Below are 14,876 nucleotides of genomic sequence, written 5' to 3' on the forward strand. Positions count from 1 at the left end.
AAGGTCATAAGACCCAATCAAAGAGGATAACATAGATCAAAAACCTCCGAAATTTATATTTTTGTTAATTTTATACCCATAAAAGTGAACGAGAAATTTCAAGAGGCTCTGTATGCCCCTTCTGAGGTGGATCAAAGTGATCATATGTACCCTAGGTGGTCTTAGGGCTCTGATGGTGGTCCTATGCACTCCTTTTCCGTAGCCTTTAAGCAGGGACTCTGGCACCTTGTCCAGGGGCCCCATGGACACAAAATTTGCCCCAGCTGCTGCAATTATTACTGCGTGAATGTTGGAAATCCCAACATAAATTGCGGAAATGAACTCAACATGCTAAACGCCGAAGGGGAGCAAGTCACAAAAGATGCAAACGTACATCTGGTATATTTTTATACACATAACACGCATTCTTTTCACTAGCAGGAACTTTTAAAATTTCACTCTTAAGTTGTGAGAGGAATATTCCGAAATTCTGTATTGTGAACGATCGGTAGAAAGGTAGTATTTTTATCTTTCGCTGGTTGTAAAGGCAAGAAAGTAAGTTCTCGTTTATCTATTCATACAAATATTGTACCCATTTCCAATAAATAAGGAAGTTTACCCCCCGAAGAAGAGACAGGAGAAAATTATTGTGTCTATTATATAACAATAACATTATTATTTTTACCTCCTATGGGTATTTTAAATAAACATAATGCAAACATATATTTGTTTGTACGAATATTGGAAATTCCATTCCAAAAAGGGTGGATAAGGGAAGGATTTAACGACGCTTGTTCTTGACGAATGTAAGTCATTTTGCCGCCAGATTAACTTCAAGCGTACAATTCGCAAGTTGCACTCTTTATAATTTGCCACGTATGTACTTTCTGGGTAAACAACGCTTATACGATAGGACTGGAGCGGGGAGGGAGAGTAAGAAGTTAGATACATAGAAATCTACTTGTTGAAATTTTGTAAAAAAATATTCTCCATGTGCTGATAATAGAGTTATAAAGGATTAAAAAGAAGGTCGTAGATTTTTTCCCGCTCTCCAGATCTCCAAAACTACTAAGCATAGAGCTTTGAAATTCTGTGTTCATAATATATTTGTACCTTTATTTGCAGATTAGATAGGATTTTGCAAATGCTCCACCTCCTAAAGGGCGACTTGAAAGATTTTATGCTGCTCAACAGATATTTTAAGCAATCAGATGCAGAACTTGTAATTGTTTAAAAATAAATATTGCCCGTGTACCCAAGGATGACAATAAGATGAAGTTTTATGAAATATAATCCCAAGCGGGAAACGGCTGTTGCGTAACCCTGTAATATCTGACTTGATCATCAAGTGTTTTGAAACTAGAAAAAAGTGTATATTTTCAAAAAAGTTTCAGAAACCTTATTCTTGAGTGTTTTTAAATGTTTGGGTGTTTACGCATATCGTAGAACAACATATTGGTGCCGCAGCAAATTGCCTAATGGCAAATTGATGGCACTCCATTCTTAACTGCTGGAGATAAAAGAACGAAACTTGGGATGGAAATTTTGCTTCAGATAATACATACCTACTATTGCCAGAACGAATTCACCATGAAACAATGAAAAATAGGTCGTGAAGGAGGATGAGGGTGGAGAAAACGTTTCTCGTAGAAACATGCGGACACATTTAATTGTTTACATGATTAAAATGCATTTTAAAAGTAAGGTTGAATTTGATGGTGCTCTATTACATAATTGTTGTATACTTTAATATTTTGAAACATACACTAATTGGCCAAAATATTATGCCCACCTTCTATTTTTCGAAAGAAGACGTTGAGCTTATGTAAGAGGCACGGGTCACAGCAGGATTACTCGCCAGACGGTGACGGGGATTTCACTAGATCATTCAGCATACTGCTCATTCAGAGAGTGAGGAAGGCTGGCTATATATCAGAGATTAATATGGCCCAGACAAGAAACAAGCATCTCAGAAACGACACCACTTGTCGTATGTTTATGAGCTGCTGTAGTTAGTGTCTTCCAAAGGTGGGAAAAGTACTATTAAATCAGCACCAAACCACAAGACATAGGACTGCCACATATCATTGAAGATGTCAGATGTCATAGATTGTTAAAGTTGGTACAAGAGGATAGGGCAAAAACTGTGGCATAATAAACAACAGTCTTTAAGATACTTTACCAAGTGAACAAAACACCACGAATGTGTCTAAGCATGCTCTTAGATATGTTTTTTTTTAGCCAACATCCCACACGTGTACCAATGTTAACCACATGGCATCATCAATAACGCATGGAATGGTGACGTGCCCATCGTCATTGGACGGCAGTTAATAATACATCGTTTGCATGGCTCAATAAATCATGACATTGCGTATCTCACATCGATGGTCGAGTTAGAATCCGTCGTCGCCCACAACTGTTCGGGACGTGCAGAGTAGGATGACGAAAGGTCGTGGAGGCTCCATTATATTTGGAAAGCCTTCACATGGCCATCCATGGGGTCAGTAATGCGTGGAGGTCACTATGGTGACTTCAAGCTATCAGCAGGTCATTGCTGACCACGTGTATTCATTCATGTCAACTATATTTCCAGCTGGGAATGGGAACTTTTAACACTACAAAGCTTCTTTGCCATGGGACTAGCGTTGTGTTGCAATGGTTCGTGGAGTACAGTGTTCAATTTTAATTGCTACAATGGCTCCCAAACTCACCCGATTGAACAGCTTTGGGATATATTGAACTTTATATTCGAATCCATTGATCCCCTCCACGAATTTACAGGATTTAAGTGAGTTGTGTGTGCTGATGAGGTATATCATGCCTCCAACCACCTACCAAGAATTCATTGTTTTCATACCTAAGCACATTACTACTGTCTTGCGAGCCATATGTGGATATACCAGGTATTAGGTAAGTGCTCGTAATGTTTTGACTGGACAGTGTATACATTATATAACTATATATTTACATGCAAGTACAGTACAATAGATAGCCAAGCCTACTTGATGCATTGCACTTTAATTTCTTAACTAGGTAATGCTTCATTTGTTGGAGTAGTGTCGGAGTTCTTTTTAAGCACCAAGGCAATATGAGACGTAGACCAATATTTTAAGGTGGAATTCGAACCACAGTAATGCGTTTAAATTTCAGGATTTTTCCATCGAGAATCAAACGCGGTATCCGTGCATCCAAAGATTGCATTTTTTGCCACTAGAACAGCGGGAAGGGCATAATGGATTTGTAATTAAAATGAAAAGCATTTCTTTCTTCTTTTTTCATAAACGAGACGCTAACTCGCAAGAGGAAAATAGATTTTGGGAAATGAAATTCGGGGCCATCTTTCACAAGAGAGTAGTGCACATTTACAGTATTAATAATACAAACTGGGAGAGCGTAATAGATAGAAATAGCGGAGAAAAAACATGTTAAAGTTTCCAACTTGCGACGCGTTAAGATAACAAGTGACGGCGTGGCAGAGTGAGGAGCATCTACACCTCACGTGCAAAGGATCATGGGCTCGATTTCCGCTCGAGTCTTTTTTGTTTTTACTTTAACCAATAAAGTAGCCATTTATAACTAGAAGTAAAATATTAATTCATCATATGTTTATAATGCATAAGACAATAGAAATGTTCAAATCAGTTGTAAAACCTTGCCATATTCCATGTTAACTAGCAACAAAATGTAACCTATTCCGTAAATGTATTGATTTCACGAGTTATATTCTGGTAACCACAGCCATTATGTACAACATGTTCTTGACGATTCGTGTCTATATTTGTAAACAATGTGCGAATTAACCGGATTTTTGCAAGGGGGGTTGAATTGTTCTTCAGACGGCAATAGCATGGGGAAGTATGACAGTTGTAGCCAGTGGCGTCATTTACTGGAACAAGAGAAGTCAATTGCCATCTGAAGAGTTTGAAGAATACATATGCTTTAATGAATTGTCTACTAATATACTAGTACAAAACGTAAGTATTATGTCGATGGTGCTCTTGTCCGCCTTCAAGCGAAGTCTAAATGACACCCCTGGTTATAACATACATATAGTATTACCAAAGGCGATTTTCCCCTCATTCCGCTTGTAATTGAGACATTGTCCACAGATATAGACATGAAGCGTAAAGAACATTTTTATACAACGACTGTGGTAACCATAATATAACTAGTGATATCAATATATTTACGGAATAGGTTACATTTTGTTGCACGGGACTCTTTGCACGTGAGGTACAGATGCTCCTCATTCTGCTATGCCGTCACTTGCTAACTTAACGCGCCGTATCATATATTCGGCGAGTCGGAAACTTTAAGACGCTTTTTGTTCGCTATTTGCTTCTATTGCGCTCTCCCAGTTTGTAATATTCATACTTTAAATGTGCACTACTACCTCAAGAAATATGGCCCCAAAGTTAATTTTCAAAAGTCTGCTTTCCGCTTGTCAGATTAGAATATTATATATTTAATCCAGTCACTAGTATAACTTAGTTTTAATGCCCTTTAGTACATCAAATAGCTATTGGCTTTCTGAAATTAATTTACTTTAAGAAATACATAAAATTTATATTCAGTACTTTCTATGAATTCAAAAGTATCAACTGACCTCAGATGTCTCCTCCATTGGCGACTGAAGCTGAAACGAAAGAAAATAAGCAGGTGCTTTAATAAGCATTTAAAAGTCAGAGTTCTTGTCAATTCATAAACAAAAAAAAAAAAAAAAAAAATAACTGTAAAAAGATCTGTGGGAAATCCTAAAAGATAAGATATATCTGATCGCTTAAACATATTTAGTGTGTAGTTTATCTTTCATTTATGTTTAGAAAAATAATTATAAACTTTATATTTAAATACTATCATGATTTATTTCACAATAATGTTAGTAATATAAATTTGTTCGTTACTTTACATAATATAATAATAGTCTTAAAACTTCTATTAAAATAGTGCTTAAATACGTAAAAGTCATCCACTGTAACGTTAATTGTAGAAATTTATCGAAATAAATGTTTCCATGTTTATGGTTGCAATTACACCTGGCCTCCAAGTGAAAGTTCCAGTGTGGTAGGCGATTAAAGTTATCTGAGTTTATAGTTGCACTGACATCTAGTTTCCAATTGAAAGGTTTGAATTGAAGAATGAAACCTTATACTATGTAGCAAATCTGAAGATGATATTCACTCAGCAGGCAGTCTCAGAAACTGAATTAATATTACTATAACTACCACGAAATATTAAGATGGCTTTCAAATTGAGGGGCTGAAAGGAACAGCGGTGTAAGTGACTCTGTGGAACAAAATGGAGTTTCACGTTTGGTAAGTCGATGGAACGATGATGCGTTTCGGGAACAAGATGTAAGTGATATCTGCGTTCTGCTGCCCTCTGTAGAGGATTGGGTTAACTAACATTCCACACAAAAAAAAAAAAAAAAAAAACGCTTGCTGTCAGAGCAAATGTGGTGTAAGTTACACAGAGATCGTTGAGAAAGCTTGTGTGTTGTAGGAGGATGAAATTGGTATAGGTTTAGAGGAGAGCCTGGAAGATACTGATAATGATCCAGAGTATGATCCTAATGCAGAAGGTAAGATATTAGATGCATAGTGAGCTAATAACGCTTGTTGTCCATGTAGGCATGTCGGCCCACATTAGGTATTTGTCTAAGATCGTTTGCACACGCAATGATAATATATTATTATTATTATTTAATCTAGACTAAAGAGTAAAGGTACCAAAGTTCAAGAAACAATCATGCAAACGTAAATACTCGTGTTTATTGAACAACAATGAGCGGAAGTGTTTGCAGAACATTGGTGTAAGTGACATGGAAATCAAATTACATTGCAAATATGTTTGAACAGTACGCAAGTAAACACACTTTGTTTATAGAATACAATAGCAAACTACTGGAGCTATTCAATTGTGTTTGTTTAAACAGAATACGTGATTTTCCTGAATTCTGAAGGAGTCTCAAAGTATACAACTGCTTATATCTCAAACGTATAATAATGTCACTTACATCACTGTTCTTTTCAGCCCCTCAATTTTGATTGATGTGCGTATCCAAGTCTATGTGGAGAGTTTTAGAATCTTCTCTTTTATGTACACTCATGTCCAAAATTATTGTCGCATGTCTATAAATATGTTGTTGCAGGAATAAAATTTGATAACGAATTCGCCCGGTATTTCTTATAATATTAGTATGTGTATAATCGGCAAAGACATGTATGTGGCGAATTTCATGTCAAAAGAGCAGCAAATAAGAACAATAAAACGAAAATAAAAACTTTCTTGTCCATTTAGCAACATTTTGTTTTACTCATTCTAATTTTCGTATTTATAATTCTTTTCATATGTAATTTACCACAAATATATATTTCCCGATTATACACATAATAGTATCAGTATTAAAAGTATCCTGCAAAATCATTATCAAATTATATTTATACAGGAAGACAGTTATAGATATGCGACAATCATTTTGGACACGACAGCACTACTTAGAATAGAGAAGTTTTATATTCTCTTCCGTACGTTTGGGCATGAAAATTATTTCACTATTGGTCGTATGTATTTTCAGAAAAGCTTTCCTTCTGAGCTATCAGTAATGATACCGTGGTAAGTGTTTTAAACCTAGATCATTTTTATAATTACAATTTTGCTAGAATTACATCTCTGTCTTAGCAAGATTTTAATCGGCAGTGAACTTCAATATCCTTGAAGGTTATCTAATCATTCTAACTTGTAAGTATCTTCATTTGTTAGTTTCTAATTGAACTTTGCATTTCTTTTATATCTCATCATTTTATAGCATCTATTAAGACGGAATGGAAGTAAGTTTGTTTCAAGTCTTTGCTTATGAGTTATATTGAGTAGTAATGCCTGATTTCTACGTTCAATAAAGCAATCTACAATGACTTAGTAGTAATACCTTTTTATTGTAATGTTTAGGAAAAACTACCGTATATTTATAATCGTTTCCATAAATCATGTTTCCTAAATTTTTGTTGGAAAACAATTTTGCAACTTATTAGGAAGTGAAATTGCTGCTCATTGTGTAAAAACCCTTAACCTAAATTTCTCCTTTCAGCTCAATCGCTGATTTTTGACTGCGACCAGAGCATTGGTGTTTTTTGTGTGATGGTTAGTGAGCACAGGTAGGAGAACATAAAGAAGATAGGGCGCTATAGCTTCGTAAACTGAGTGCAAGCTTCCAGGGCAATTATTGTTTTTCTTTTATTACGTGTTCTGTGTTGTTCGTATTTATCTTTGTTGAGTTGAGTTGATTTTGAGTGTAACGTCCCGTTCAGCAGCGAGGCTATATGAGACGTAGACCTACTGATTTACGTGGAATCCGAACCACATGAGCTCCCGCCGGGAATCGAACCCGGGCCACCCACGCCAAAGGCGCGTACGCTAACCGCTTAGCCACGGAGGAACTCATTTATCTTTGTTATAACTTTATATTGCTTAGGGTTAAATAAATGTAAGCCTACTAGAATTTTGGTGTTGACTCATTTCTCTACCTTGCCCCCATTGTATGAAAGTTGTGTATGTGGTTCATTATATTTAATTTTCAATACGGCCACTTTTAAGGTTCAATCTTGCGGGTATCTTTCCTTAAACTTACTCCTGTTAGTAAGATGCGGACTTGGAGTATTCATTACCTTCAATTTATGAAGGCTTGCGGATATTTGAGACGATCTGGAAATGAATAGTTTTCTTTCATACGTATTTACTGTTTGCCTTAGTGGGAATAGAAGGAGAGTAGAGCTGTTACCTTGAAGAAGAAACTTCCTATTGGCGATATATATATATCGCATAATAAATTTTATTAGTAGAAAATAAAATCTCCCGGAATAAATTTTGAACATTTCAATTCGTTAATTTAGAAATTGATTCTATCCAACAATTCACCTCGGCCACAAAGGTTTTATATTAATACGGATGAATAAATGTTTTCGAATTGTAACAGTATTCCAATGTAAATTAATTATGAATAGCACTGTACTTGGTTGTTTGGGCTTGTAGTTCAACGTTCCTTCAGCACATAGCTATTTGAGACCTGAACCTAAAGATTAAAGTGGGATCCAAACCATATGGCTCACTAAAGATCGAACGGACTGCCCTTGATGTATGTTCAATAAATGTATTTATTTTATCCCCAATCTGCGATCTGAACATTTGTTGAAACTTCGTTGACCAGGACCATACTAAGTTTAAAAGTAAGTTGTGTTTATATAATAATATCATAGAAATTAAGTAGAAATTGTGTTAATTACAAATGTTACGAAAATAGTTTTAATCTCTTCATTAACATATAACAAAGTAAGTTCGATTATTGTTAATATAATTACCGTTGTTCGTTGCATGTAATGTGTGTTTTGCGTGTTTCTTTATTTCTTTTTCTTTTTCTTTTCTTTTTTCTTTTTTTTTTTGCAACCACAACGGAATCAGTTATCTTAATATATGGAATATATATACACACCGGGTGTTCCAAAATGATCTTTCCAAATTTGATCTCGTATAAGTCAGATATGGGGATAGAGAGAGAGGTGCGGCTTGCGGCATAATGTTTACACACACACACACACACACACACACACACCTAAACTTTTGCTCCATACTTACACTTCCAACAGGTCTCCTCTCTCTAATTTCTTTTATTTTTGTTTTGTCTTTGCAGGTGAAGCACTGAAGAAAATGACCCCCCTCCAGGAGGTGGCACTGTGTGTAGAATGGCAAATGGAGATTAAATCTGCCACCCAGGTCCAGCGGAACTTTCGGACGCGTTACAGTCGCACGCCCCAACATGTCCGACCGTCCGGTAGTGGTAAAAGAGGTTCAAGAAAACCTGAAGTGTCATGAAGAGGACGAGTTCTGGACATCTGAGCATGAGTGAAGCAGATGTGGAATGAGTGCGACAGGCATTTCTCTGGAGCCCAACCAAATCAATGCGTCAAAAATCTCGACCGTTGAGATACCACTAACCACGTTGCACATAGTGCTACACAAACGACTGAATCAACCTGACGACAGTCCAAAGCACAAAGCATTTGCAATTGTGGTTCTCAATCGCGTCGACGAGGACCCAGACTTTCTGTCAAAGTTGATGCTCTCGGAAGAAGCATGCTTTCATGTGTCCTCGATGACACAATGCGCAGATATAGGGCTCGGGTAACCCCCACGTAAGCCAAGAAATTGTGTGCGACAGTCAAAAGATAAACGTACGTTGGGGTCTGCTTGAGGACCATGTGGTGTGACTGATTCTCTTTGCAGAGGTGTCAATCGCCACGACTTTTTATCTGGACATGTTGGAACAGTTTGCATTTTCACAGGTCGAACACCTGTAACCTGAGAGACTGCTGCAGCAGGATGGTGCCCCTCTTCACCGAGTCGTGATCGTTAGGAGGGCTTTGGACGACACATCTCCAGGTCGCTGGAGTGGATGACGAGAACCCATTGCCAGGCCCTCAACGTCTCCGGACACGACCTCACTAGAAGTTTTTTTTCCTTTGAAGCTTTGTGAATGATATATACAAGATCCCAGTGCAAGACCTGCAGAAACTGCGAGCTGGAATATCGCTTAGATATCGTGCTTGCTACAGATGGCGCACATATTGAATTCTGTTAAACGACCAGTAGAACTTTAGAGCTGTGTGTATGAACATTACGCGACAAACCACACATTTCTATCTATCCCCATTTCAGACTTATACGCAATCAATTTTGGAAAGATAATTTTCGAACACCCTGTATATATGATATTCGCACTACTGTTAAAATTATTTGAACTATGGAATATTTTTGCATAAAAATTCAATGTCTTTATCAATAGAAGTAAGGGACTTGTAGGGATAATAACACATATTGAATTTAAAAAAGTAACAAATATCTTGCAACTAACCGTATCATAAAAAGAGATGGAACTTATGAAAGTTCCATCTTGACATAAATTTGAACTAGATATGAACTAGACGTAAACTAGATACAAATTTGACCAACTTACCCTTGGCATTTTGGGAGGATTTTCATATTCATCCTCGGTGTCAGTCTCATCAGTGCTCTGCAAAAGTAAAGTGCAATGCGCTATTATTACAAGTTGAGATATTTTAGCATCATAAAAGAGCATCAATATAGCTAGAATTCTTTACCAGACCAGTAGTATCCTTATTTTTATGTAGCTTTTATTTCAGGGTTGTGGATGATCGTTCATTGGTTATTGCTTTCATAATTTTTGGTTATTGAACTACCGTTTCCCATTCTGATCGTGCATTGAAGAAACGAATAAGAAGAGAGATGAGCAGACGGAGGGAGCAAACGTCTAATTCTATTTCGATAAAAATTCCATTCATAGAAAGTTCCGTTATGCCTATTACCTCAAGGAAAAGCAACTACGAACCAATGAGACCCCAGCAACGGAAAATGATTCGAGCACTTTTTTTCTTAACTTTAGGTCATTTCTTTCATAATTCTGCGTTCAATAAACCGATACAACAATAATTTAGTGGTGGTATTTTTAGTGTAAAATTTTGGAGAAATTAACCCCTTCAGTGCGTAATTTTCAGATACGAACCGCTGTAAAGTGTAGTTTTTTTTTTGAGAACTTTGGATGTTGATTCTAAATCTGTTTCAAAATCATTTACATCAAAATCACTAATTGATAACTCTTTCTCGATGTCAGCATCGTTGAAATATCGTTTTGAAGCCATTATTGTACTGTCTGCTCTCAAACAAAACAAAGAATGAAAACTATATTTGACGAAGCCCAAACTCTATTTTAATTTCTTTCTTTTTTGTCTTCTTCTTTTAATTAAGCAACAATTGAAACCAGCTGAGCGCAAACTCGCTAAATATTGTCGGGATAACATTACTCATACTATGGGCAAGTATATTCGCCATACGCAATACAAAAGAGCCATAGCAAAATGAAAGCGTATATATACGCCACCCACACTGAAGGAGTTAATGATGTATTCTTTATGTCTTGCAAGATAATTTTGAAACTTGTTATCTTCTTAAGATATTATTTCTCTGCTTCTTGTATGAACTCCGTAATCTTGATTTCTCGTTTCAGCTTGACCGCTCATTTCTGAGTCCAAGTATACTGTTTATGATCCGTGTATGTTGATTAGTGGCCACAAGTCGGAGAGTATGAAGAAAATACAGCCTTGTGAACCGAGTAGAAGCTCACAGAATCTTGCAACTTTGTATTTTAAAATGAAGATTGATTGTAATTCTGCTCTCCTACACAAGCATTCCATTTTTGGATAAAAGATACAATTTATTTTAATCAAAAATTTTCTTGTAGGCCTTGTATCTGGAGAACTACATACAATGTAGCTAATCCCAAACTATCATTTAACTCATTATGATGTGCTTATTCCGTAAAAAAAAAAAAAAAAAAAAAAACGAAAGCTCGATTTTGAGTCCGTTTGAAAATTTTGTGTCCCCTGATCCAAAAACTAATTATTGGGCAAGATCGCAATCTTTTGATGCATTTTTTAAATCATTACTAAAATTCTTGACCAAGATCGCAATTTTTGATCCATTTTTGAATGATTCCTAAAATTATTGTTTAGTATTATGAAGGAAATATGAGGTATTTATACAAATATATATTCTTATATAGTTAAGAAGTATGGTAAATCACCACGTATACCTGATACACGCCGTTTGAATATTTTAATTAGACATTGCATTGGTTACGCAAAATGAAATACATGTTATTCTCTCTTTATAAATTTCGCGCTTACGCAAATCAAAATTCCTTCTTGCTGTAGCACAACATAACGGCACAAATGGGCCTTCAGGGGACAACTTCCTCACTGAGTCTGAGAATTCTAAACATGCAGTTTAATTGTCAGTATAATAATATACTAACGGGAAATGTGGAATTCTGCTTATATCGGACAGTCTTAGTCTCTTTTCCACACCTCCACACCTAGGCAAAACCTGAGATGCTACTACTGTGGAATACCAGGATGTATCAAATTAAAATACAGTTTATGTTTTATCTATTAATTCAAAAGTGACCAGTAATTCCTTTCTTCAGACTGTTGCGTGTGGTAAAATGCTGCAAAACTTGCTGAAATATTTATTAGACGCAGATGGAAAGAACTGTATACTTCTTCCTTTAGTGTTCTTTAGAAATGTTCTAAGATGTTCTAGATGTTCTAAGATGTTCTCTAAAAATAACGAGTTAGATTTCAGTGTTCATTTCTGCCTATTCTCTAAATCAAATTATAAGTACGATTTGCCAGCTCATATTCCATATTTTTAGTGCCTAAACGTCCGTTCTCTAATTATTATTACTTTTCAGTGATTATTTGAACTTGAAACGATCAAAGGGAAGAATGGTTACATTTAATAAACCAATTATATTAAATGTATTGCCTGGTGAATATTTACAAAATGAAATCGCATCTGCCCTTGCAAATTGAAGTAATTATGAAATAATACAAATAATTATATATATATATATATATATATATATATATATATATATATATATATATATATATATATATATATCACGTATTAGTCTTATTCCAGAAATTAAGAGGAGAAAATGAAACTATAGGAAACTAGTCCTACATGTCAATTGTTTCTAGAAGAATGCATGAAGAAAGCTATATAAAGAATCTCATTGAAAGAAACTTCAACTATTACCTGTTTTACTCACTAGTAATATTGTTATATAGTAATTTCGTTACAGTAGACTAAACAAGTACAGAAATCCAATAAGAAATATGAGTTCTCCAACATAGATGTAATGATCATCCTTGTTGAGTAAAAGAAGCAGAATCAAAATGAAGGTAATCTTACTTTTGTTTATCAAGCTATATACAGTGCATTGAAGTATAATATGTATTTTATTGTCAACATGAGAACTGAATATAGGTACAAATTTTATCGATAGTGGAGCAGAATAAAAATAAAAAGAATGATGTAAAATATTACTTCAAAACTTCAGAATGTGCTTTCCAACATAGATGACGTGGGTCAACGAATATTAACCCAAGACCCACTGACCTAACCCCACTGTGACCCACGACGCACTGGGCCAACTCTGACCCACCACCCACCAAAACACATTATCATCAATTCTGACTCATGATTCATGCTCTTCTCTTCACTGACTAAATATTTTTTACTTGTAATAAAACAAGACTGTGAAATTATTACTAACCGGAGTTTGAATTTCTATGGTCATTCGTTCAAGCACCGCTCTGTTATAATGCCAGTGGATCATAACATTTACGATATAAAATGGTAGTGTTCGTCAAAAGCCGTATTACGTTGAATTTTAATCTATTTATCATAAATATTTATTTACTTGTTGAATTACAGATACTTTTCATTGGAAAATAGAATGAAATTTGAAAGTCTCAAATCAAGGTAAAATAGGACAACATAAGGAGGGAAAACAGTGTAAAATTTATCTCGAGAGGCAAGTAGTAAGTCCTGTTGTTATTATTACAACTACGAATATCAATATCCAAAAGTTCCTGAAGTTCTTCTCTCATTTAGATATCCTCATCTCAGATAACTACATAGAAACCAATGAAAAAGGAAGAAATATGGAGGCCTTGAAAGTAAAATGTAGACAAATCCATCAGTGTTTGGAAAATGTCTGTCTACAATCCACCGAGCAGAGTTGGTCATGGTGGGTGGATTGTAATGGATTATGTTCTGCTGACCCACGACACACTGGCCCACTCACAAATCTGGATCTACTTGACCCAGGATCCACTGAACCACTCCATCTCTGCTTTCCAACAAACAATAAAACAGAAAGATTCAAAGCAAATACGTCAGTTATTTATTTAAGGGCTAGAGACGTTGGTATATATAACCAAACGAAAAATCAAAACGATTTTAGAAAATTCTTTTCGTAGAATTGGTGTATAGGCGGTTTCAAAAATCTCGAAAGTTGGTAGAAAGCTGTAATTTGTTCTTTCGTGAAAAAATAACAGTTTTATATTTATCTACAACAGCTTTCACAGAGAGTATTAATTCATTCTATAATACGATTTGTTACGCATTTGACCACCATTCATTTATTTTATTATTATTATTATTATTATTATTATTATTATTATTATTATTATTATTATTATTATTATTATTATTATTATTATTATTGTTATTTGCTGTTACTACATTTCTAAATTGTCACTGTCAAAGTCTTCCTTTGCCACTAGATCATAAATCTTATTTTCAATCTGTTTTTGCTAGAATTTATTCTTTTATTTGTTGTCAGGAATCACTACCCAAAACTATCCACGAACATTTTGAACCACTGCATAAAAGGAACTATAGCTATCATGCAACATGCTTTGAACCTTAACTGTAAACAAAAGCATCACAGGATAACAAATAAAACAATTTGCAATGTTAACTTGTTTAAATGTAATGCAAATCTTACAAACGTAACTATACCTCTTATAGAATCATTGTGTCCAGCTAAAATAATTAATTAATAACAATAAGGCAAGTCTAATCATAAAACCTATCATTAAAAAAAGTCAATTGGCCGTCCAAATTCATGAAGTAGGAAAACTAACTTTTCAAAATGATTGTATACCATCTAGTTCATTTTAATACTGCACTATTATTTGAGAACAAGGTAGTGTTTATCAAAAAGTTCCCTGACACATTACTAATAGTCTGTCTATCCTAACTATATATACCGACATTAAATAATGGGTACTTCGTTTGACGTGGAAAGTTGAAATTTGGCATGGTTGTAACTTTTCAGGACTAACCCACAGAAAAATTGCCAAAAGTGAATATTTTTAAGTTTAAGGGGGTCTAAAGGTTGGATGAAGAAATTCCCCATGCTATTTAAATGGGTCTTTTTTACCTTATAATATCATGTTTTAGATACTTGG

The 14,876-nt window shown here is 35.1% G+C and overlaps 1 protein-coding gene across 4 annotated transcripts in view; it reads right to left on the minus strand.

Moving 5' to 3' along the window:
* The window catches only part of LOC145687684 (uncharacterized), a 131,598-nt gene that overhangs the window by 21,918 nt on the left and 94,804 nt on the right, over positions 1-14,876 (minus strand). For all 4 annotated transcript variants that reach the window (XM_081761142.1, XM_081761140.1, XM_081761141.1 and 1 more), the window contains 2 exons: positions 9,989-10,045; positions 4,589-4,618 (listed from right to left, as the gene is read on the minus strand). In XM_081761142.1, coding sequence (XP_081617268.1) covers positions 4,589-4,618; positions 9,989-10,045 — 87 coding nt within the window. The remainder of the gene's footprint in view (positions 1-4,588; positions 4,619-9,988; positions 10,046-14,876) is intronic.

Source organism: Thermobia domestica, chromosome 6 (genome assembly GCF_964235325.1).
Source record: "Thermobia domestica chromosome 6, izTheDome1.hap1.1, whole genome shotgun sequence".
Taxonomy (NCBI): domain Eukaryota; kingdom Metazoa; phylum Arthropoda; class Insecta; order Zygentoma; family Lepismatidae; genus Thermobia; species Thermobia domestica.